This window comes from Antechinus flavipes, chromosome 1, assembly GCF_016432865.1.
Source record: "Antechinus flavipes isolate AdamAnt ecotype Samford, QLD, Australia chromosome 1, AdamAnt_v2, whole genome shotgun sequence".
Classification (NCBI taxonomy): Eukaryota; Metazoa; Chordata; class Mammalia; order Dasyuromorphia; family Dasyuridae; genus Antechinus; species Antechinus flavipes.
The window spans coordinates 706,602,349-706,625,532 of record NC_067398.1 but is presented as its reverse complement, the minus strand read 5'-3'; the positions used below and the strand labels follow the sequence as shown (position 1 = coordinate 706,625,532).

Here is a 23,184-nt window from a genome sequence, read left to right as displayed (position 1 = left end):
TCAGACCCCCTCCTTCTCACCCTGTTAATGAGGATTTGCCCTGGATCAAGAAAAGCACTCGTTGCCATCTCGGACAATTCTCCCACCCTGGAGTCCCTCCCCTCCGGCCCCTCTGCTGCTGACAGAGTCTGGAGCTGTCCAGTCAGTCCCTAGATACTTGTTCCATAGCAAGTGCTAAATTTCAATGGCTTCTGCTCATCCATCCATCCATCCACATTCATTCATTCACTTGACAAATATTGATTAAGCGCCTACTATGTGCAAGGCACTGTGCTCAGGAGGCTGGGAACATCTCTGCCTCTCCCCACCAGTGTCCCCACCCAGGCAATCCTGGAGGACTTGGCAGCAGTTTTCACCCAAGGGGCCAAGTTTTACCTTCAATCTCCTCTGGTCGAAGCTCTCTGTCCTGCAACAAGAGAACACTCCCTGTTAGCAGTTGCCAGTGGCCTAGAAGAGCCAACAACAAGGATCCTAGAGTTCCTCGGTTTCCTGGGGCCACAGAGCCCCAGCCGGTGGCAGAGAGCAGAAGAGAGAGAAGTTGGAGAAGGGAAATGTCGGAGACCCCCAACCCCCCCCCTCCCAGAGATCTCCTTCTCTGAGTCACCCAAGAGCCGAGGGCGCATTTCCCAGCCCTCCTCTGGAAGGGTGATGCACAAGACCTCCACCACCACTCCCAGCTCTGGCCCAGCCCCTCCTGCCGGGACAGACAGGCGCGGGTACTGCCGTGACCCTCCTATCCCAGACACTGGGAGTTGGAGCTCCGCAGGTTTGCAGGGACCAGAGAGCATCCAGAGGCAGAGCACCTGCAAGGAAAACAGGATGGGGAGAAGAGTCACAACTCAGAGAGAAGAGAGCAGCCCCTCCCCAGGAGGAAGGGGAGAGGGGACACAGGACAAGAGATCTGGAACAAGAAGGAACCTCAGAAGCCACTGACTCTGAGCTCCTCATCCTGAGCAGAAACTGCAGCCCATGGAACGCCTCAAAGGGCGTAGTCTCGGGCTCGGAGAGGACCTGGGAGGGCGTCTTGTCCAACTTCCTCAGTTAGGACCAGACAAGCTGAGCAGTTTCCCTAAGGTCACGTGTTCTGAGTCTAATCCTAGATCTCTTTCCCCTCTAGCAGGTTGCCTCCAATGAAGAGGAAAGGACCCGTGATTAGGAGAGAAGAGAAAGAAGGAATGGACGGGATAAGAGGAAAGAAAGAAGGGGAAGGGGAAGTTGAAAGGGTAATGGGATGGTGGTGGGAGGCCAGGGGCTAGAGGAAGGTGACAGAGGCATGGATGAGCTCGGGGACTCAGAAAATGCACTGCTTCCTGGGGGCAGTGCCATCTATGCCCGGGAAACTTGGGAAGCCCGGCCCCTTCTCTCGATCTCTTGCCCAGAGACCCCATCTTCCTTCCAGCCTCCCTCAACCCCCGCCTCATGCTCCTACGCAATTTGGGGTGTCAGAGTGCCAGATGACATCAAGGGCGAGTGGACATCTGTCTCCAGTCCCCAGTGCCTTGAAAGATGTTCTTCCAAACTCCTCAGCACCCGCCTCCACCCAGGGAGCGGTGAAAATATGGGACAGCACAACAGACTCGGCCCAGGAACCCTCACTGCACAAGGCATCTCTGCAGGGCAGAGACTCTAGTTCTCAGTAAGCTCCTCTCCCCCACCGCCGGGGCAATTGTACCACATCAATGGGAAGGGGCCATAGCAGGGAGAAGGCATCGATACTGGGGTCTTTGGAGAGGAGGGAGGGGCATTAAAAATTCGTACCTTTGGGAGAGAGCCCAAGTTTCCAGAAAGTGCAGATATCAATACACCGGGGATGAAGTTAAGGGGAGAATGTCTCCCTGCCAGGTTTCATGCACATGTAGTGGGCATCTTATCGGGATGGACATTCTATGAGTCCTTGACAATCCACGGGGCTATGCAATTAGGAGAGGGGGCGCAACTGGAACACGGATCGGGTGGATAGCCACAACTCAGCCAGGTGTGGGCAAGGCTGACCACTCACCCCAGATGGGCCCCAGCATCGGGGAGCACAGATGTCCAGCACAGGGATTCAGATCTGGAGGAAACACTAAGCCATAGGTGGGATGGGATTTCTGCCCCTGTGGGTGTCATAGACCCCAAACACAGACAAGTGTATGAAGCCATGAGGGCCAATGTCATACGTGTATTCGTGCTTAATGAACATAAGGGACATCTTGGGTTTACATAGAGTTGAGACATGATTTATGTGGACCTTTGAGTGATGAATACAAGGGACATCTTGGATTCACATATAGATGAGAAGGATCCATTTATATGGATCTTTAAGTGAGGAATATAAGGGACATCTTGGGTTTACATATAGATGAGAAGGATCCATTTATATGCATCTTTAAGTGATAAAGATAAGGGACATCTTGGGTTCACATATAGTTGAAACATAATTTATATGGACCTTTGAGTGATGTATTCATCATCAATGGACATCTTGGGTTCACCTATAGATGAAAAGGATCCACTTATATGGCTCTTTAAGTGAGGAATATAAGGGACATCTTGGGTTCACATATAGATGAGACATGATTAATATGGACCTTTGAGTGATGACTAGAATGGACATCTTGGGTTCACATATAGATGAGAGAGGTCATTTATATGGACCTTTGAGTAACTGAGTCTGGCAGTGGACACCTCTGGGGGGAAAAGTGGTGTTTCTGAATAGCAACTTTCCAAGACTCTTAGCTGCAGAGGAGGCACTGACCCACACTGGTAAAGAGAAGTTCCTCTCCTGGAAGCTCTCTAGACCAATGTCCAGTCCAAATCTTTTCCGTTGTAGTCTCCCCCTGTAGTATCCCTGCGAACGGGATCGTATTTTTCCTTTTTCCATGCCCCTTATTCCAGTGCCTGTTAATTAGTTCCAATTTAACCCATAAAGAGCTTGTTTGTACATAGTAGTTTGCAGCCCCCATCCCATTGGATCAAATAAAGATCCCCAAAGATACTGTATTCTCAAGCACTTAGCACAGTGCCTGGCACTCAATTGGCACATAATAAATGCTCCTTCCTTCTCTTCCATCAATAGGCTGTGAATTTTTTGGATCGGGGACTGTCTTTTGCCTTTCTCTGAATCCCTAGGGCTTAGCCCAGTGCCCAACCCATAGTAGGTGCTCGATAAATGCTTGCCGGTCGTTGCCCTCTCTTCTTCCTCTCCCGTAAGAGGGGCAGAGAGAGCTTGCGTGTGTCACATTAAGTGATTATGTACTTCAAGTCCAAATTCTTCCCTAAACAGCCCCCCGCAGTCTGTGCTAGAGAGGCAGGGGACGGAGTAAGGGAACAAGCGCTATTACGCACCTCCCGGGTCACGGGCCCTGTGCTAAGCCGTCACCGGGATTAACTCATTTGCGGAGGAACAGGATGCTGCCGGCGACAGCGTCCACGTTGTTCCTTCCCTCTCAGGTTTCCTCAGAGCATCTGGGCTGGGCAAGCGCGGGGCATAAACCGAACCAGCTGGGCATTGATCCCAGCCCTATGATCTCCCACTGTGCTTTGAAGTTTTCTAGAGGGAGAAGAGTCCAGGGGCTGCTCTTGGAAGGAGACCAACCACATACACAAATACAGGGTGGAAATCCATGGGCTGCCATGTTGGGGCCAGAGGAGGGGGGGAGGGAGGGGTTTAATGGAAATTGTTCAAAATAATTATAGTAACCCATCGTTCTCAAGGGTTTACAAAAGCACTTTTCTCATAACAGCCCTGTGAGGGAGTTGCTAACAATAACTCATTTGTGTAATGCTTTGAGGTAGTTAGTGAGAGTGTTGTTAGCCCTGTTTTACCACTAGGGAAACTGAGGCTGAGATTTTTCCCTCCTTCACGGCTGGGACAGGTTCATTATGTTCACAGCATAAGAAGACCTGGGTTCAAATCCTGTTTCTGATACAAGGTAGCTGTGCGACCCTGGGCAAGTTAATTCACTTCTCACTGTTCTGGGCACCCGACAAGATAAATTGCAAAGAGGGTGTTTATTTGCATTGAGGAAGTATCCCCATTGGGGAAATCCCTATCAAATCACATTCTAGTCCATATCCCCACACGTATACATGTTGTCCCCTCAGTAGAACATAAATTCTCTGACAAGAGAGATATTTTCATTTTTATCCCAGTATCTAACAGAATGGAGGAAGGGAATAAGCATTTATTAAGTACCTATTATGTATCAGGCACTGTACTAAGTGATTACAATTATCTCATGGGATCTTCACAACAACCCCATGGGGGTAAATACTATTATCCATATTTTACAACAGAGGAAACTGAGGCAAATAGCAGTTAAATGACTTGTTCAGGGTCACACAGCTGGTATCTGAGGCCAGGTCTTCCTAACTCTCAGTGTCACCTAGCAACCTCAAAATCTAATAAATAACTAATAAATTTATAATATATATATAATTATATAATAAACTAATAAATTTAAATAAATAAATATTAAATTAAAATAAACTAATAAATAAAGTAACAAATAAATAAATATTTTGTAATAGTCAATGTCGGGAAGTCTCTTTCCTTCTACCCAAACAATCAATGGATATTTGTAAGCACATAGCTTTTCCAGGGAGATACAGCACCGGATGCTTACTGAATATCTGTTGATTGATGGGATGGATGAATGGACGAATGGATTTGCCCAAGGTCACCCAACTAGTCAATATTATGATCACTTTTCATCCACCCCAATAGTCACTGGATGTATATCTGTAAACATGTAGCCTTGCCACGGTTACAGCACCGGTTGCTTACTGAATATGTGTTGATGTGTGGATGCATGCAGATATGGATGGAAAGATGGAAGGATGGATGGATAAATGGATGGATGGATAGATGGAAGGATGAATGGATAAATGGTTGGATGGATGGATAAATGGATGGATGGATGGATGGATGGATGGAAGGATGAATGGATAGATGGGTAGATGGCTGGGAAGATAAATGGATGAATATATGGAAGGATGGATGGATGGGTGGGTGGGTGGGTGGATGAATAGTTGGATGGTCTTGCCAAAATTCATCCAACTAGTAAATGTCGGAGAGTCACTTCTTCTCTACTCAAATACAAATGGAGATCTCCAGTCAAATGTCTTTGGGAGCTGTGTACTGAGCATGGTCTTCACGGCCCAGCAGGCTGGGTATGTGTAGCAGGGAGTAGTTCAGAGGTGCCACGGGGATGAGAGGGGGTGAGGTAGGGAGGTAACTCTGCCGGACGGCGGGGAGGCCCGGCTGTGGGGGGGAGTTGGGGTGTGTCGGTGCAGTTTGGGGCTCCCCCCTTTTTCCTCGGAGCCCTGGGAGTTGGCCAGGCCTGACCTCGCCCCACCGCCAGGAGAACTTACGTACAGGCTGCCTGTTTTCGGCGAAACCCTTGCGCAGGAAGATACAAGCGGGGCCCAGGAGATTGTGCATGACCGCACAGTTCTGAGCCAGCATCATGAGGGGCCCCGGGCACTCGGCGGCCACCAGCCCTTCCTCATTCGTCTGAACGGCTGTATAGCACGTCTTCTCCTCCTGGTGGATCTTCATTCAGCACCAAGCAAACAACACAAGAGAGGAAATTACCTCCCCGGCTCGTGGGAGTCCTTCCCCAGGTCGCTCTGGTAGGGAGAAGGGCCGGCGACCCCACAACTCGGAGCTGGGGCGGGCCCGCTCCGGCCGGGGGGAAGCAGCCCAGCCCCACTGCCCGGGACGCAGCACTCGGGGACCTCCGCCTAGCCCTGGGCAGGGAAGGAGCCCTCCACATCTGCCCCAGGTACAGCCCGGTGCAGCTAGAGAAAGTCCACACACACACCCAGACACACACGTGTACCCAGACACACACACACACATCCATGTGCATGTACAGACAGAGAGGAGCGATCCTGTTGCAGGCACTGAGGGGTGAAGGGAGTGAATGATCTATGATTTCATTGATATAAGGAACTCCCAGGGAAGGAAACTCCCTCTATCAATGTAGGTTGCACCTTCTCTGTTACTTTTCTCGGAGAGCTGCCTAGAGAGCATTGGATTAGCTGGATTGTCTGGGTCCACAGAATGTGTATATAAAAGGCCCAGATCTCCAAGACCGTGTATGTATATATATATATATCCATGTATTCACGGGTCCATGGATAGACTGGCAACCTTTCTCTGAGGGAATCGGATAAGCAGCAGACATGCGATCTCATTGGGACAAGGAACTCCCAGGTAAGGGAAGCCCTCTCTCTGCAGGCTGCAGCTGCTTGGGACCAGTGAGAGGTTTGGAGATTTGCCCAGACTCCACGGCCGGTATGGCGGGAGTTGAATCCAGGTCTCCTTGGCTTCTGTCTCTTTTCACTGAGAGGCCCAGGAGAATCTGTCCTGGGTGGGAGACTCATCACCTCCACAGCCCGGTGCCTGAGGCTGGAGAGTAGCCTCCCTTTGTCCCCCACCTCCTTGCTCACTGACCGGCCCCAGTGCTCCCGTCAGAACCCTCCCTGGGTGGCCCAAGCCCTCTGGACCAGCCCTGTCCGTGACCTTCACACAACAGCTGCCTGAGAAGCTGCCACAAATGCACTTGGACCCTGCCTGACTCGCTTTCTGGACTTCTCCTGCCCCTCCGACTCTGGTGGTTTCCTCCTCACTCGGACCACTCCAGCCCAAGCCAGCAGGCCGGACCTCAAGGGTCTGTGCGGCTGGAGCTCCCAGCTGGCAACAAAGCCCGTCTTTGCCGTATATAGCAGTGCTCCGGGGCCTGGGATGACTCCTTCTCTCCTATCGTTCCCATGCAGCTATAAAAAGTCAGAACTGCCCACTGGGCCTTCCCCCTTATGCAGTAACATCTAAACACCACGTTCCAGCCGTCCCCAGAATGCCGAGCATCCTCCCAGAAGGCAGTGCTCTCAACAGAATCACTCGAGAGGCTCGGGACTGACCTTCACCCCCTTCTTGCTCGGCTTCTGCTGCTGGCATTAATCAGATCCTTTCAGGTACTGAGGAGGTGCCCTCATCCTAGCGCCCCACAGGCACCCTTTCAGACAGAGCCCCTGACCTCCCTGCAGCTAATGCCCCTCAGGGACTTCTAGCTCTCCGGTAGCATCCACCAGGAAGGATGCTGCACCCTAACTGGTCATGACCCCCCCCAGTTACTCTCCACCCCAAACTCCAGTGAGCTCACTTCTCCAACTGCTTCCTACAAATGAGTGAGATTCTCTAAAGTGGCAGAAAGTCTTTCTTTTGTACCCCCAGCCCTTTGCACAAAGTCTGCTAGACAGCGACTGCTTAATAAATTCTTTATTTATTATCTGTCTTAGAGGTTCTTGAAAATATTTTAAAGGGGTCTGTGAAATTATGCTTTAAACCATTTTTGATAACTACCTGCCAGGAGAACTGGTTTCCTTTGTAATCTTATTACTTTGTTTGATAAATTAAAAACATTATTTGAAGAAGGAATCCACAGATTTCATCAATCTGCCCCCAAAAATGCTCTAAGAAAAAATAGGTAAGATTTCTAGACACAAGTTCTCTTTCTTTTTCTCTCTCCTCCTAACTCTCACTCCCTCTTCTCCCTTTCTCTGTTTCTTCCTTTTCTCTTTCACTCTCTTTCTCTCTCCCTCTGTCTCTTTTTATGTATGTATAGATAGATAGATATGTATATCCATCCATACATATGTGTATGTATATGTGGGGAAAGGGAGAAGAGAGACACAAGAGGCATCTTGGTAGAACGGAAAGAACACTCCCTTTGAAGCGATTCAAATTCAAACCTTACTTATGGCAATTATTCCTTGTGGAACTTTGGGCAAGCCACAGAATTTCTCTGGCCTCAGTTTCCTCCTGTGTAAAAAATAAAGGTGTTGGATCAAATGATCTCAGGCTGTCACTTCCATCCTTAGAGCTCTCTCTCATAATCCCTGGCCCCAACAGTCTCAGAGAGAAAAGGCTGGGTTTCCTACCAGTTTAGGTGACTGGAGTAAGGAGGGATAAGTATGGTCAGTCCTAATAATCAGATACTCAAAGGATTCCATTACATCGGGCAAATATATCCAAGTCAAAGTGATGTAATATGATTCTGTGCCCCCTGACCCTGGGGGGCTTCTGTTCTAATAAAGTCAGTAGTCCTTAATCTTCTAGCTTTAGAATCTGCCTCAGGAAACCCCACCCACCCACCCAATCTGTCTGACCACTGCTTAATCAGACAGCTTCTGGTCTCAGGAAACTCCCACAGATCAAACTCCTGCAATAAAACTTTGATCCTTGACTAGGAGTTGGGTTCAAGCCTGCAAATTCTTTTGAGACACCTCGGGGATACCGGTCCAGGGAACTTTTGGGGTTTCCTCTTCCCAACCTCAACAAAAGGAAGCAGATTTTCCAAAGGAAGTCCCCAAAGAGGAAGAAGCTCACATCTACACTCCTGTGAGTTCAGGATGGCAGGGAGAGGCAGAAAGGGGCTAGGGGTACTCTCTGAAGGCAGGTGCTTCTTGACACAAACTAGAGACCTAGTAAATTTGTATACACTTAACCTTGACTCCAACTGCAATTTCAGGGGCTGCTGGACAAATATCAGCCCAAGTATAAGATCAGGCAACCAAAGCTGATTGTAGAGATCATCCCGGGGCTTCTTGAAGATTAGCAATTTAGGGATGGAAGAGACATAGTAATGGTTGAAACGCACCCCTCTTTTTATAGGTGAGTAAACTGTAGAAATAAGGTGGGAAATAAGTGGCCAGTGGCAAGTTTATCTGGTGGGAAATAAGTGGCCAGTGGCAAATTTATCTGGTGGGAAATAAGTGGCCAGTGGCAAATTTACCTGGTGGGAAATAACTTGTCGGTGGCAAATTTACCTGGTGGGAAATAAGTGGCCGGTGGCAAATTTACCTGGTGGGAAATAACTGGCCAGTGGCAAATTTACCTGGCTTCAATCATACAAGGCTCAAAATGTTATTTCTCCTATATTGAATTATCTGTCGGTTTAAACTTCTGTGAGCCTGGATCAAAAGCAGCCCATTCCAAGGGGAGGGAGATATCTGAGGGCTTGCTCCACTGGACAAAGAAGCACTTGACTCTAAGCTAAAGCAGTCAGATCCCAGAAGGCAGCACTCTGCTCACTTTTGACCAATATATGTCTACTTTCAAGACATTTTGGAGGCTGGGGGGGATGATTCCCAGATCAATACGGAAGAGGACAAACATTATGATCTAACGCCCCTAACTCTAAAAGGGAAAGAACCCTTAGATATCATTTAATCCAATCCCCTTTACTTTGAAGGTGAGGAAACTCGGGGACGAAGGGCTGAGAATTTGCCCAAAGTGGCAGGGCTGGAATCCAATCCCATTTCCTCTGATCCAGAGCTTCTGTAATTCCCCAGCCAAAAATAACACCTAACAGAGACTGAACAGCCCACTCAGCATCCCCGGCCCAGTGCCCCTCTCCCAAGACCATCCTTTTCACCCCAGAGAGCCAAGCACAGTTTCCCACACACCAACTCCCTATCTCTGGCAGCAAAAAAGGGCTCTCTCCTAGGCTAGCAATGAGAAAGTATTATTCCTCTGCCTCTGCAGGAAGTGACCTTCTGGCCCCGTGCTATGGAATATCACTAACATTCTCATTCTCAACTTGTTTGGGTCCTCAGCCCTGCCCCCACTCAGCTCCTTTGTGCTCCTCTTCTGGGGCAGAGGGAAGGAGGGGCAAACGACCAGTACTTGAAATAGGAGGGAAGGCAAGAGAGAATGATGGACTGTGGAGTCCAAAGCCTTCCTTTTATACAGAGGGGGAAACTGAGGCTTAAGAGCAGCAACCTGTCCAGAGAGACAGAGATAGTAAATAGCATCACTGTCTCTCTGGGATGATCTCCAATTTATCTTGTCTAAATCTTGTTTGTCCATAGTTGTTTACAGGTTGTCTCCCCTTGAAGACAGAATCTTTTATTTATTTGTTTGTTTGTTTTGCCTTTATCTGTATCCCCAGCACTTAGCATATTGCCTAGCATAGAGTAGGTGCTTAATAAATGCTCATTGGTTGGCTGACAATAGAGCTAAGATTCAGCTGAGATCAACTCCTTCCAGATGTAGTGGTCTTTCCCCCAAAACACTTCTGGGTGCTTTCTTTCCTCTCTTTATCTTAGTAGCTACAAGTCACATTATGGAAACCCTTCTGTATTTCCTGAGGTTCCTTCCCACCCAATTTCCTTCCTATTTTCTTGTGGAGAGAGCATGAGGCTTAGAAATCAAGAAGGCGAGAATTCAAATCTTGCCTCACTTACTTCCCAGAGATGTGACTCTAGACAAGTCACTTACCTGCTGTCTGCCTCAGTTTCCTCCTCTGTAAAATGAGGGGTTTGGGCTGGAGGGGCCTCTAAAGTATTTTCCAATCCTAAATCTACGATCTGATAAGCTTTCTCCCCTTTCCCCTTCTCCCAAACTCAAAATGGCAGACGGCAGGATGGAGACGGGCAGAGAGAAGTTGGTAGTCCGGGAAAACACCCTGTGTGCTGCTTCCCTCATCCAGGACCCAGAATGAATTTGCCTGGCTGTGGGATTTCAGTTTGAATCAGACTGACTTCAAGCCTGGGGGCACTGGGCCGGCTCTCCCACGGACTAGGACACAGCTTCTGATTCTGAGCCCCAAGAAGATGACAGGCTGAGGAGAGGTGGGGGGAGGGAAGGGGAGCTTAAGGAAAACAATCAGTCCGCCAAGGGAGCCGGAGGAAGAGGGAAGATTAAGAGGGTTTTGATATGAGCTGCTTAGCTAAATAAGGAACAAGAGGGACAGAGATACTTGCAAATGTGAGCCAGGGGAAAAAAATGTCCATCAAACTGACTGTGGTATGAAGGTTAGGATTGAGGGGGGAAAATATAGGGGGAGGGGGAAGCATTCCCCTTTAAATGGGCCTAAGAAACAAAAACTCCAGATGGGCACACGGAATAATTTGGCCCATAGTTATTTGCTTTGCAAAAGGGCTCAGGAGATGATTTCTTACGGGAGTGAATTTTCCTAAAACATCGAAACCCAGTCGATTTATGGAAACTGGTTTCCTCCCTGCTTTTAAAGAGCATATGCTTTGCGAGGATCATATGATTTAGAGTTGAAAGGTTACTCGGAGACCACCTGGTCCAATCCCCAATAGATGGGGAAACTGAGGTCCACGGAAAAGAACGGACTTGATGACAGAGGCAGTAAGAAGGTCTGCAGACTTCAGAGCCAGAGTTCCTCCGAGTCCATCACACTGTACGGGCCTGGCCTGGTCTCAGAAGGATCTGGCTCCCAGCCTGATTACTTGAGAGCTCAAGACCTGGCTTGAGCCCATGGCTAAGATCGTCAGTCCCCATCCAAGCTCTAGGTAGCCATTTCCAATCTCACTCTTTTGAAGAATGGGAATAAAACCAGAAGGGAAAGAGCCAGGACCCAAGACGGAAAATAGGCTCTGCAGACCCTCCGCGCTGGGATGGCCCACCCGCCTCATCTGTCTGGGTTTGGTGGAAGATCCAGACCCATTTAAACAGAGATCTACAACTGGAAGGGATCGATGAGTCCAACCCGGTGCCTTTGTAGATTAAGAAGCAGAGACTAAAAGAGGGGAATCCTCAAATCCTAGCATTAATAAAAGATGAATTACGGCTCTTGAACTTTTGAAACATCACAGGTTTGAACTTAGATTCTCTCCAAAGCCAGAACTGCCTCCACTCTCTCTGTGTGCCCGAGAGAAGGATTTACAGCAAAGAAAAAAACAATTCCCTTATTCAAAGCAACACCTATGGAGCCATCAGTGTTTCCCCACACAAGTGGGGGTTAGGCAAAATATGGACAGAGCCTCTCATCGCCCCACCCCAGTGCAGCCATTGCCAAAGCCCATCACCTGCCTGCTAGCACATGCACAGGGATGTTATCCAGAAACCCAAACAAGGAGGTGTGTTCCCAGCCAGCTCCCTCCTAAAAGTCTCCATGCACAGAATCATGAACACAGACACGCTCTCTTCTAGGGCTTCGGTCCCAGAGCTGAGCTCCCCCCAGCGAGGCCAAAAACGCTTCCAAAGGAAGTCGGGGGTGGGATGGAGAACCGGGGTTTAGCGAGACTTGGATCCTCCTCCCTTCGCATCCCATCTCTCCTCAGCCTCTGAGGTGGCCGGCCGGGGGAACCCCGGATCTCCTCGACTCCACACCTACCTTTCTGGAGAGGTTTCTCAGGGGAGACTTCACACAGTTGCCCATAATATGCTGAGACTGCCTCCCCGGGGCACTGGATCACAAGGGTCTGGAGGTACCAGAATCCATGAAGGAGATTCTTGGAGGGGATGGGGGATCAAGTGGTCACAGCCAGCCCTCCCAGCCTCCTGCTCCAACTTAGCCGAGCCTCTTCCCACCAGGGCTCACTTATGTATTCTCCTGCGCCTGCTCCTTCTCCGTCTCATCTCTCTCCTCTCTCTCTCTCTCTCTCTTCTCTCTCTCTCTCTCTCTCTCTCTCTCTCTCTTTCTCCCTCCCTCCCCCTCTTCAATATCTTTCTTTCTCCCGCCCTCCCTTTTTCTCTTACTCTCTTTGTCTCTGTCTCTCTCCTCTCTCTTCTACTCTGAATCTTCTTTCTCTTTCTCTCTCCCCTGTTCTTCTCTCTCCCTTCCTCTCTTCTTTCCAAATCTCTCTTCCCTCCTCTCCTTTCTCAATACTTTTTTCGCCCTCCCTCCCTTTTCCCCCTTTTTCTCTCACTCTCTTCTTTCTCTCTTCTCTTTATCGTTTTTCTTTCTTTCCTTCCTTTCCTGTTTTCCTCTCTCTTCGGTTTTTTCTTGTTTCCTCTCTCCTTCTTTCTCTCTTTGTCTCTCTCCCTGTTACTCTCCTTTCTCTCTTCTATCCCTGTTTCTTCTCCTTTCTCTTTTTCCTCTTTCTCCTCTCTTCTTTTCTTTTTCTCATTCCCTCTCTCCCTTTTCCTCTCTTTGTTTCCCTTGTATGCCTATATTTTCTCCTCATTTCTCCCTTTTTTCTGTCTCCCCTTTTTCTCTTTGTCCCATTCCCTCTATCCCTCTTCCTCTCTTTGTATCTCTTCTATTACTTTCCTATTTCTTTTCTATCCCTGTATCTTCTCCTTTTTCTTTCTCTCCCCCTTTCCCCCTCTTTCCTCTGCTCTTCTTTTTCTCATTCCCTCTCTCTCTTCCTCTCTTTGGCTCTCTTTCTCTCTCTGCCACTCTCCTTTCCCTCTTCTATCCCTGTATCTTCTCTTCTCCTTCTTTTTCTTTCTCTCTCCCTTTTCCCCTCTCTCCCCTGCTCTTCTTTTTCACTTTCCCTCTTCTCTCCCTCTTCCTCTTTGTCTCTCTCCCTGTCACTCTCTTTTCTCTCTTCTATCCCTGTATCTTCTCCTTTCTCTCTCCCACCTCTCTCCCCCTTTCCTTTTTCTCTCTCTCTCTTTGTCTGTGCGCTCTCGCTCTCTCTCTCTCTCTCTCTCTCTCTCTCTCTCTCTCTCTCTCTCTCTCCCTGCTTTCTGATTTGTGCTTTTCTAAAGGCTGGTTTTTGTTTTTATTTTTGTGTTTTACTTTCTGTACACTTTCTTGATGAGACTGAAAGGAAGGAGGGAGGAGTTAGCTCAGAAAACCACTGAGTGAGTGAGAGCAGAGAAAGCTGGAGAAGGTAGATGGATAATATACATCAGATTAATGCTGCATCCCTTCCCCTCCCCCTCCCCCCACAAATCTGCAGGGAGATTGTCTCTGTGCTAGGGATCTGGAATGGCAGCTGCAGATGGGAATTAGGACAACAGTGCTACAGGGAGCCTCCAGAATCTGGCTACTTTAGGTCCCCGCTGCCCCCAAAGCCAACATATCACCCAGTTTCTGAGCTTGTACATGCACGTACAACAACACAAGCACTCATGCACACAGAAAAAAAATAGAAAGCCTGCAATGAGCCGTGAGCTCATTATAAGCAAAGGCTGGTGACTCTTCCGGATAATCTCCTCATGGCAGAGCCCACGTCCTGTGTCTTGGAATCCAATTTTCCTCCTTCCCTCTTATTCACATTCATTTCGTTTTGCTCTTATTAAGCTGGTACAGCCAGAAGGTAAAACCTGGAGTCAAATCATCAGGGTGTCCTGGTGGTCACCAAGGGAAACAGAGGGATGTCCCAGAGTGCTTGTCCCTGGCAAAGAAGCTAGAACCAGGTCCGCATCTTGCTGCACTCCTTCCTCCCTGAGATTCCGGAGGAGCTGGCTGCTGGAGCCCAGCTGCTCTTCAGATTGGTCTGCTCAGCTCTAACCTCGATGGAGATGGGAGTGTTTGGGTTGGTAAACTACTTACTCCCAGTCCCTTCCTGCTTTGGTTTACGGTTATTTCAAGTGGGTTGGCTCCAGAAGTCAAATCAAGATCCTTTGGCTGGTTCCAAAGCACGTATTAGGGCTTATGATACCACAGGGCCAGGCCAAGGTTAAATGAGTAAATCACCTGCCTGCCTCTTCAAGGCCTCCTTAGCAGGCAGGCTAAATGTTGTAGGGAAGCGTCCAGCTCCTCTGGACCACGGCTCTGATGGTAGAACATAAATTGTTCCTCAAGCACTTTGTACCTGAAGATGAATGGGATTGGTTGGGGTTCCACCTGCTGTCCCAGAGGGCCCGGAAGGGCAGGGTAACAAGCTTTCAATGTCTCTGGTCCCAGAGCCTTTAAGGTCCTGGAGGATATCGACCAGCTGTCATCAGCTAAGATTAATGTCAAACAGGGAGACATCCACAGCGATTCCTCAGAGGCCCTGCCGCCATGGAAGCTGGTCCAGGAAAAATGCCCCCCCTCCCCACTACCTCTCCAGGAACCATTGGCAGCTGAGTGGGAAGTGAGGAGGCAGCTCTAGGGAGCTCGGTCCCTGTCACAGCAGAGACATTCATCAAGAGAGTTCCTCGGCTTCAGTGTTTCAGCCAGCCCCTGAGAGGGGGAGGCGCTGGGTCGCCCTAACAGAAAAATGACTGAATCAGAAGCCGACAGGCTCAGAATGAGAGGAAAGCTTCCCTAGTGGTTGAAAGTCCTGAGGATGACAAAAGAGCAGAGAGGCTAGTCTGGATGGGTCCTTTGTACTCCCTCTCCATCACTCCTCTGACAGAAGAGGGAACCAAGCAGAGAGGGGAAACACCTGCCAGGAGAACCGGGCTGGGGAGAAGTGAAGGTCTCCAGCTCAAGCTTCTGCAGGATTTAGGACCGGAGGTACCTCGGAGGCCCATCACTTCACATATCACAACCTCCGTTCATTTTGGCCCATGAAAAGATTGATTGTCTAATCGTAAACCACTCTGCAAACCTCAATAAGCCAGACAGATGGATAATTATACTTAGGCAAAGATGTTCAGGGTCTCACAGGCATCAGGGATCAGAGTTGAACCTGAAACCGGTTCCTCAACCCAAATCCAGTGTTTTTCCACTTGGAAAGTAAAACTACGGCTTGCCAGCGTGCCTGGCTGGATTTGGTGCTCAATAACTTATTGCCAAAATTGGAAATTCTGTCCTTTATTCAGTCTAAACTAATACTAGGTCTTGAACTCAATAAGTGCTTAATAATTGTGACTGAAAAGTCTAGAGACATGGGGTCTGAGGCTCATCTCATAGTACTTACAACAATGAATCCGGGATCCATCTTATCTTGTCATCAAAGTAGGGAGCAACTGGAAGGAATTTAGAGGTAGGGCTGGATGTGGCTTCAGAGACCATCAAGTCTCACGCTCTCATTTTACGGAAGGAGAAACTGAGACCCAAAAAGATTTGCCCGAGATCACAAAGCTACTAACAGGCAGGGTTGACCTCTGAATTCAGATCTCCTGGCTGCCAAACCAAGCTCTTGAAGACTGTTCTAGTGGAGCAAACACTTATGAAGGACCATGGATCAATCTAGGGAAGCATTTATGAAAGGCAAATTCTTTCCCATCCCATGGGACATCCCTTAAACAACAACAGAAAAATGATTAAATGGCTCTCTTGTTGCACGGTGCCCTTAGGGAATGACAGAAAATGGATTTGGACTTGGTGGATCTAAGTTCAAATCCTGACTTCACCACTTATGGTAGTATGACTTTGAACATATCATTTAAGTTCTCTGGCACCATGGGTGGAAAACCAGGCTAAGAGTCAGAAAAAGCTGGGTTTAAAATCCAACTCATTGATCCGTGGCCCTGAGCAAATTAGGTAACTTTAATGCTATAAATTGCAGAACAGATAATGAGGAGAACCAATAACAAGGTCTTCAGTGGAACAGAGAATTTCCCCACATGAACTTTCCTATGATGCTTCAATCACAAGTCAATCTTTTTTTTTTTATTGTGTCTGACTCTTTCTGGACCTAGTAAGGCTTTCTTGGCAATAATAATGGAATGGTTTTCCCATTTCTCTCTCCAGCTCATTTTACAGATGAGGAAATTGGGGTAAACAGAGTGAAGTGACCTACTCAGTGTTACACAGGTAGTAAGTGTCTGAGGCTGGATTTGAACTCAAGTTTTCCTGACTCAGACTTGGCATCCTATGCACTATAGTGTTGCCTACCTGCCCTAAAATCATATAGTTCCCAAAAAGGGAAATGAGGGTCCTGAGAATTGTAAATTTTAGATAGTGCTCTATCTAATTTATTAAAAAATAATAAAAGGAAGGAAAAAGAAAGAAGGAAGGAAGGAAGGAAGGAAGAAAAAAAGGAAGGGAAGAAGGGAAGAAAGGAAGGAAGGATAGAAAGAGGGAGAGAGAGAAAGAAGGAAGGAAGGAAGAAGGGAGAGAGGGAGAAAAGGAAGGAAGGAAGGAGAAAGAAAAAGAAAGAAAGAAAGAGAGAGAGAGAAAGGAAGGAAGGAAGGAAGGAAGGAAGAAGGGAAGAAAGAGAGAAAGAAAGAAAGAGAGAGAAAGAAAGAAAGAGAGAGAAATAAAGAGAGAGAGAGATAAAGAAAGGAAGGAAGGAAGGAAGAAGGGAAGAAAGAAAGAGAGAGAAAGAAAGAAAGAGAGAGAAATAAAGAGAGAGAGAGATAAAGAAAGGAAGGAAGGAAGGAAGGAAGGAAGGAAGGAAGAAGGAAGGAAGAAGGGAAGAAGGGAAGAAAGAAAGAAAGAAAGAAAGAAAGAAAGAGAAAAAAGAGAGAGAAAGAGAAAGAAGGAAGGAAGAAGGAAGAAAGAAGAAAGAAAGAGAGAGAGAAAGAAAGAGAGAAAGAAAGAAAGAAAGAGAAATAAAGAGAGATAAAGAAAGGAAGGAAGGAAGGAAGGAAAAAGGAAGAAAGAAAGAAAGAAGAAAGAAGAAAGAAAGAAAGAAAGAAAGAAAGAAAGAAAGAAAGAAAGAAAGAAAGAAAGAAAGAAAGAAAGAAAGAAAGAAAGAAAGAAAGAAAAGAAATGGTATTTTCACTTTTTTTTTTAATCCTAAGGTGCATTTTATAGGGAGAAAAGATTCTGGTAGCTCGCCTGAGTGTTGCCTGCTCTCCGCAGCATTTCTCTTCCTAAACTCTGTCCTAATCCCACAGGGCAGGTCCAGTGTGAGCTTGCTGTCCTCCTCAGGGCCCCAAGGCTCACCTCCTTTAGAATCATCAAAACCATTCTTGGCCCTCCCAGGCCAGCTCCACTGCAGTAGATCCTGCCCCCTGGAGGCCAGACCTGAGCCAGACACCGGCTCGCTGACCTTGGGGGAAGTACCTCTGTCCTTGGGGAGAAAAGGGGCCCAGTGCCAAGTGACTCAAGCACAAAGTGGCCAATCATGAGCTGTGGAGGCTTCTCTGGAGGAAAAACCCTACAGAACAGCTAAGCCTCGTCAGTAAAGCACTGGTGATAAGTTGGGATAAAAGTGGGAAAAAGACCCAGATTACCTCATGCTACTAGAACCGATGCTCAGGGATGTGTGTGTGTGTGTGTGTGTGTGTGTGTGTGTGAAGGGGAGGGAGGGAAAGTTGGCTTTAAAGATCAGGAGCCCATTATAGAGCTGAAGGCAGCTTGTCTCCCATTCTTTCTTTTTCTAATAGTTGAAGAAAAAGGAGATGATGATTTGTCCAAGATCAAGCTTATGGCTAAACTTAAACCCAGATCTCCTCACTCTAGAGCTTCCCATTGTGCTTGCTACTAATGGTGCTCACATCACAAATCACAGGTTTTGAGCTTGAAAAGATCTCGGAACCATATGATTCGACTCCCCAATTTTACAAATAAGGAAGCTGAAGTAGAAAGGCTAATAATAATAACTATTATTTAGATGACACTTTAAGGTTTGCAAAGCAAGTTTTACATAAGTTATCTTTTGGGGTTCTCATAATGATTCTGTGAGGCAAGTGCTCTTAATACCTATTTTATAGATGATTAAAGTGATAAGTTAAAATGACTCGCCACAAATTACACAATTAATAAATATTTGAGACAAGATTTTAATTCAGTCCTTTCTGACTCCAGATCCAGCATTCTATACATTACACTAATGTGTATTGAATAAAATTGAAATGAATTTATTTAAAGCAGATAAGGGAAAGGGCAGGTCTTTAGCTGAGGGGGGAAACCAATTCCTCCCAATTTGTGGCAATAAGTAACCATTAGGTTTAAGGAACATCAGAAATGAATAATTGGATCAGAGAGATTAGAAGGATAAATCCACCACTGATTAGAAAGGAGATTGGCCTTTTTCCTTGATTCACCCCATCACTATCCCTACAGCAGGGATGGAAGGCCAGCTCCCTTTAGGGGAGGTCGGAGGAAGAAGGGAATGAGTGTTTACTTTGTAAGCCTCTGGGCCTAAGTGCTTTACAAATATTTCATCTGATCCTCACAACACCCTGAGAGGAAGGTACCTGTTATTTTCCCATTGCACAGCTGAGTAAACTGAAGATAAATTATCAATTTGCCCAGTTAGTATCAGAGACAGAATTTGAACTGGGACCTTCCTAACCCCAGTTAGGCCCAGAGCACTATCCACTCTGCCACCTAGCTTCCTCTGCCTCCTTCCCCAGCAAGGGTAGGAGAGATAGTACAATAGGAGCTAGGCAGTCTCCTCTCCCCATTACAGCCCACTCTTTACAAGACTTATTGAAGTAGATGAGCTTGTTCCTTCACTGCTGTGAATCTGGCTGCAGTGGGATGCACATCTTAGAATAATTAGTACACTGATTCCCCATGAGGACAAGTTTTCAGAGTCATAGATTGAAATCTGGAAGGGACCTCGAAGGCCTTTGAATTCAAGCCCTTTTTCCATTAGGAAATTGAAATCAAAGAGGGGACCCTAAAGTCCTTGGATCTGAGTCGAGATCTTAAACTGAGTCTTCCTGACTCCAATTGCAACATTCTGTTCACTATACTGGGTTGACAGTCATTCCCATTTAAGGGCAGAGATAGAGATAGACCAATAATTTCATCCAGGTAAAGAACTCCCCAGGGAAGAACCTTCTCTGAATCCTACCAACAGGAACCATTTTGAGGGGCCGCGTCCTCCATATCTTGGTCCTGGAGTCTTAGCCCCAAGGATGCTCCGATGTCACAGTCTTTCCCCATAGGCAGGCTATGTGTGTATCTCTAGCCTAAAGCAAGGAAAATGTAAGCAGTTTTTCCCAGCGTGACATTACCAGTGTTTGTTAAAGGCAGGTTTTGGATGTGGGTCTTCCTGAGACTAGGAAGTCAGTTCTGTATTCATTATACCATATTGTACTTCCATTTTACAGATGAGTAAACTGACAACCAGAAAAGTAAAAAGATAGATCTTGCAGATGTCCTCAGAAGACTGAGTTCAATATATTCCGAGTAAGTCACTTTCTTTCGGCCTCCATTTACTCACTTGGAAAATGGATATAATAATAGCACTCCAAGGGCTCTTATCAGGATAAAATGAAATAATATTTGTAAGGCACCTTGCAAACCTAAGTGCTAGCTATTATCATCATCATTATTATTAACTTTCATTGTTGGCCCTTCATTGCAACCCCCTGGCTCTGTAATTATGAATAGGTAAAAGGGAGAGGTCGATGTTAAAAGCTTCCATCAGCATCCTGCCTCCCAACTGGAATCCATAGAGTTAGACTTGGTAGTATATTTTCTACCTCCTTTATTCACCTCCGCAGAATTTCATCCAAACCTGACTTTGCCGAGCCCCTGCTCCATCTATAGACACTGAGAAATGGCCAGGGCAAATAGAGGTTAGGAAAGAATAATTGCTCTCTTTATGACCGGGATCTGGAGGGTCTGAAACAAACAAATAAGGTTTTTTTTTTCTATAAAAATGATTTTTTTCTATAAAAAAGAATTCTCCTAAGGGTGTAAACCTTAAATTAACTAGACTTTGAAGCCCACAGCCCAGTTAACAAGAGAGGCTCCCAGAGGGAGGTATTAAATATTTGATGGGACGCGCTCTTGCTTCACTGACTCCAGTGACCCCCATGGCATTTCTGAAAGGTTGGCAGGGTACTGCACTGGATTAATCTCCTCGTTTATGGGCTAAGAAAGCAGAAAGCAGATCGTGATCACCCAGCTGAGCTTCCCTGAACAGCCACTGTAGATAGAACTCCATGTCAATAAACACAGCCAGACCGACAGCAGCGTCAGTGGTCCGCAGAGAACCGCACAACCGGGGGGTTCTGGGATGCCGCATCCTTGTTCGGCCACATCCTCACATCCCGGCCCCTGAGATCCTGATATCCTGATGCGCCGATATCACAGCCTGCCCCCACAACATCCTGCACTAGCGGCGTACAAACTTCCCCTGCACTGACATATTAATTAACTGCAGCAAGGTTCTCCCTGGAGCCAGCCCATCACCACAGAAGCTTTCATAGCCTGCCCTCAAGATAACCATCCCAGAGAGCCATTTGCAGCCTGATGACCCAGAGAACTCCCTGCAAGAATATATCAACACACCACTGCGCTCCAAAGCCAAGTGAAGGGCCACTGCTGCAATCTGGGGAAATGTGTTACTGCATTAATGTCAGATCTCTGCAATAATCAGCTGCTGCATAATAGCATTTGGAGAAGGGTTGTGCAATATCACGGCCCAGCCTGCTGTCCCAGTGATACTTCCATATGTCGTAGAACCTGAACCTGGGAAGCTGAAACTAGCCCGTTTGGTTTAGTTCAAATGAAACCATTAGGACGCTGGAGATAAAGCTTGTTCTCAGACCACTCTCTAAGGTTTATCCAAGCTCCAGTGAATGCCCTCCCAGGCAGGATGCTGCCATCAGATGACAGCATCCCCAAACCTGCCCCTGACTGTAGCAGCATCCTATCTCACTACTGCACCAGTGAGAGTTTTGCCTGAGTCAAAACTCAGAGGATTGAAAGAAAGCCCTCCCCCCACCAAAAAAAAAAAAGTCATTTAAAATAAAAAGAAAACCCAAGGATTGCTGGGAAGTTCAGTTGTTCCTTTCTCCCCCAACACCTCACTCCATTCTATTGACCTCCCACTGCACCCTGCTAATGCCGGTGATCTATTTTCAAAAGACGGACACCTTTTTTGCCCGGTAGTCCTGCTCAGAGGCAGGACAATGGCTGAGATGACCTCTAAAGGGCCTTTTCAACCCTAGGATTCAGACTTCATCCAAGTGGAGATGGGGCTAGGATTCAATGTTGCCACAAGCCACTTCAAAACCAATGACCTAGCTGCAGTCCCAATGGGATATCCAATATGTCAAGCTGCAGTTCCTTCAATATTCCCCCAGCTCCAGCCCCGACATCGTTTCTAGACAATTTCGAAGCCCAAGCTTCTGAGTTTCCCTTCCATTCTCCCACAAACGCCTCCCTGAGCCCCCTCCACCACTACGATGCCCAGTTATTGCCACCTCTCCTATCAGAGCCCATATTCCTGGATACTCGGACAGACGTTCTCCCTTCCCTTCTTTCTCCCTGGCTGCATTTGCTCTGGCTTTTCAGTGCTCACCGCCACCAGACTCTGTGACGACAAATTCTAACTCAGTCTAAGTTGCTTGTCTTTGACACTTTTTCCAGACTTGCCCCCCAGTTAGTTCCCAGACTGATTCGAACTCTCGGTCCCTTTGGGTTACGATAGCGTGAGGTGGACGGGCCGGCGGAGGGACTGGAATCCCTTCCTCCAGGGAATTTTATTTTCACCCTGTCCTGGACGCCGCCTCGGACCCTAGGTCCCACACAGTCCAGCAGCCATGGTTCTGACCCCGGTCCCCCTTTCTCGCGTCGGCCCCCTTTCTCTCGGCTTCTCCAGGCATGCTCAGAACCCCGAAGTCCCGTTTCCAGGGCTGGCAGTCATGATGAAGCCCTCCAGTGCCAACCGAGGGGTCTCGGTACCCTCAAACGAAGTGGACGAGAGCGGCAACTCCACTGCAGGGCAAGAACCGAGAGCCGGGTGCTTTGTGCCAGCTCCGAGCCGAGCAGTGGACAGCGCAGATGGTGCTGAATCTGTTTGGGAAGGGACGCAGCGGAGGGGAGAGGGGGACCGGAGGGAGCGCGGGCCAGGGGAGGGAAGTAAGCACGGCGAGCGGACGCGATTAGTAAGAGGGGACAGCTGGCCAGAGCGCCGGACGTCTAGCCGGGTCAGGAAAGCTGATGGGGACCGTCAAGGGGCCAGGGAGGCGCTCGCGCCCGAAGCCGCGGAGACGGAGCCAGCCGGTTTCCAGCGTCTCTGCCCCCCGAGACGCCAGCCCTCTCTCCCCAGCCTGCCCTCCCCCGGGTCCCCCGCTCGGCGAGTTGCTGAAGCCCGGCTGGCCGGGTGACCCCGGGCTGGAGGTGGGGGGCGGGGAGCGTTGCCCGACCCCGGGGCTGGGGGCGGAGTGCAGGGCGCGGCCCTTACCTGGCCGAAGGCGGAACTGAGCATGGGGCGCAGCTGGTGGAGGAACGGGTCTGCCTCGGGCACCGCGGCTCCGGCTCGGGCTCCGGCCGCCCGCAGGGACTCCCGGGAGCGCTGCCGGAGGCCAAGCGCCGGGGACAGCCCCCGTTCCTCCCCATCCCGCCCGAGGGGTTGCGGTGGCGGCAGCGGCGGAGACTCCCGGCTGCCCGTGGCCGGGGGGCGCCGCCAGCTCCCCCGAGTCCCGTCCTCCCGCGGCCCCGGTCTGCACAGGGGCCTCCGCGAGCTGGGGTCCCCGGGCGGCGGCGGCGGCGGCGTCCCGGGGCAGCCGGGCTGTAGGCGCTGGGGGCGGCGGCCGTGCGGCCCCAGCTCCCGGGCCGGGCCCTGGCGGGGCTCCGCGCCCGCCGCCGCCGCGGAGCGCTGGGGAGCCCGGCTGCCCCCGCCCGCCGCCGCCGCCTTCAGCAGCGACGTTTTGGACTCGCTCTTGGCAATGGACGAGCTCATCGCGGCGGTGCCCGC

General features: G+C 48.7%; 1 protein-coding gene across 3 annotated transcripts in view; it reads right to left on the bottom strand.

Annotated features, from left to right (window-relative positions):
* The window catches only part of CABP1 (calcium binding protein 1), a 29,582-nt gene extending 6,790 nt beyond the window's left edge, over positions 1 to 22,792 (bottom strand). The window contains exons 1-3 of one of the 3 annotated variants that reach the window (XM_051972948.1): positions 22,672 to 22,792; positions 5,360 to 5,536; positions 376 to 406 (exon numbers count right to left, since the gene is read on the bottom strand). In XM_051972948.1, coding sequence (XP_051828908.1) covers positions 376 to 406; positions 5,360 to 5,536; positions 22,672 to 22,695 — 232 coding nt within the window. In that variant the 5' untranslated portion in view covers positions 22,696 to 22,792. Of the gene's footprint in view, positions 1 to 375; positions 407 to 5,359; positions 5,537 to 12,137; positions 12,399 to 22,671 lie in introns of those variants that run through there. The other 2 variants (XM_051972947.1, XM_051972949.1) reach the window with 2 other exon arrangements.
* Positions 22,793 to 23,184: the final 392 nt, after the last annotated feature.